The sequence below is a fragment of the Eurytemora carolleeae genome, unplaced genomic scaffold, assembly GCF_000591075.1.
Source record: "Eurytemora carolleeae unplaced genomic scaffold, Eaff_2.0 scaffold627, whole genome shotgun sequence".
Taxonomy (NCBI): Eukaryota; Metazoa; Arthropoda; class Copepoda; order Calanoida; family Temoridae; genus Eurytemora; species Eurytemora carolleeae.
The window spans coordinates 37,570-38,052 of record NW_019396515.1 but is presented as its reverse complement, the minus strand read 5'-3'; the positions used below and the strand labels follow the sequence as shown (position 1 = coordinate 38,052).

The 483-nt window shown below is 45.8% G+C and overlaps 1 protein-coding gene across 1 annotated transcript in view; it reads left to right on the top strand.

Annotated features, from left to right (window-relative positions):
- Positions 1-235, top strand: part of LOC111704690 (glutamate-gated chloride channel subunit beta) — a 1,962-nt gene extending 1,727 nt beyond the window's left edge. Inside the window, exon 6 of the mRNA XM_023477003.1 lies at positions 177-235. Coding sequence (XP_023332771.1) covers positions 177-235 — 59 coding nt within the window. The remainder of the gene's footprint in view (positions 1-176) is intronic.
- Positions 236-483: the final 248 nt, after the last annotated feature.

Here is a 483-nt window from a genome sequence, read left to right as displayed (position 1 = left end):
AAGATCGTTAAGTCTGCTCTCCGTCATAGTACATCTTGTGTAATGAAGTATTCTCTTTAGAAGGCTAAAACTTTTCTCTCCTTGTATTAACAGTGAATTCAGACAAATCCTTAGTCTTTGTCATTGTCAGGTGTTACTTTTTAAACGTAGTTTCCTTTTAATTTTGTATTTTCCAGGGGAGGCAGGGCCCCGCCTGGAACTCCCAGGGGGGCAAAAGGACTACTGTCCCCCCTAGGTACGCCAATGTGCCTGGCCTGAGGAAGGGAAATGCAAGCAGATGTAATTTTAAAAGAGCCTCCCCCATGGGTGCCCCCCCTTAGCCTCTCAGGGGGGGCATGCGTAGAGGGGGCGGGGGGCGCGCCCCCCCCCGTCGTACGTCACTGCAAATAAGGGATGTTAAATAAAGAGAATATTACACAAATGTGCAGGTACCTTAACAATTGAATTTAACTGTTTTTAAAACTTTTGACCACATATGTTATG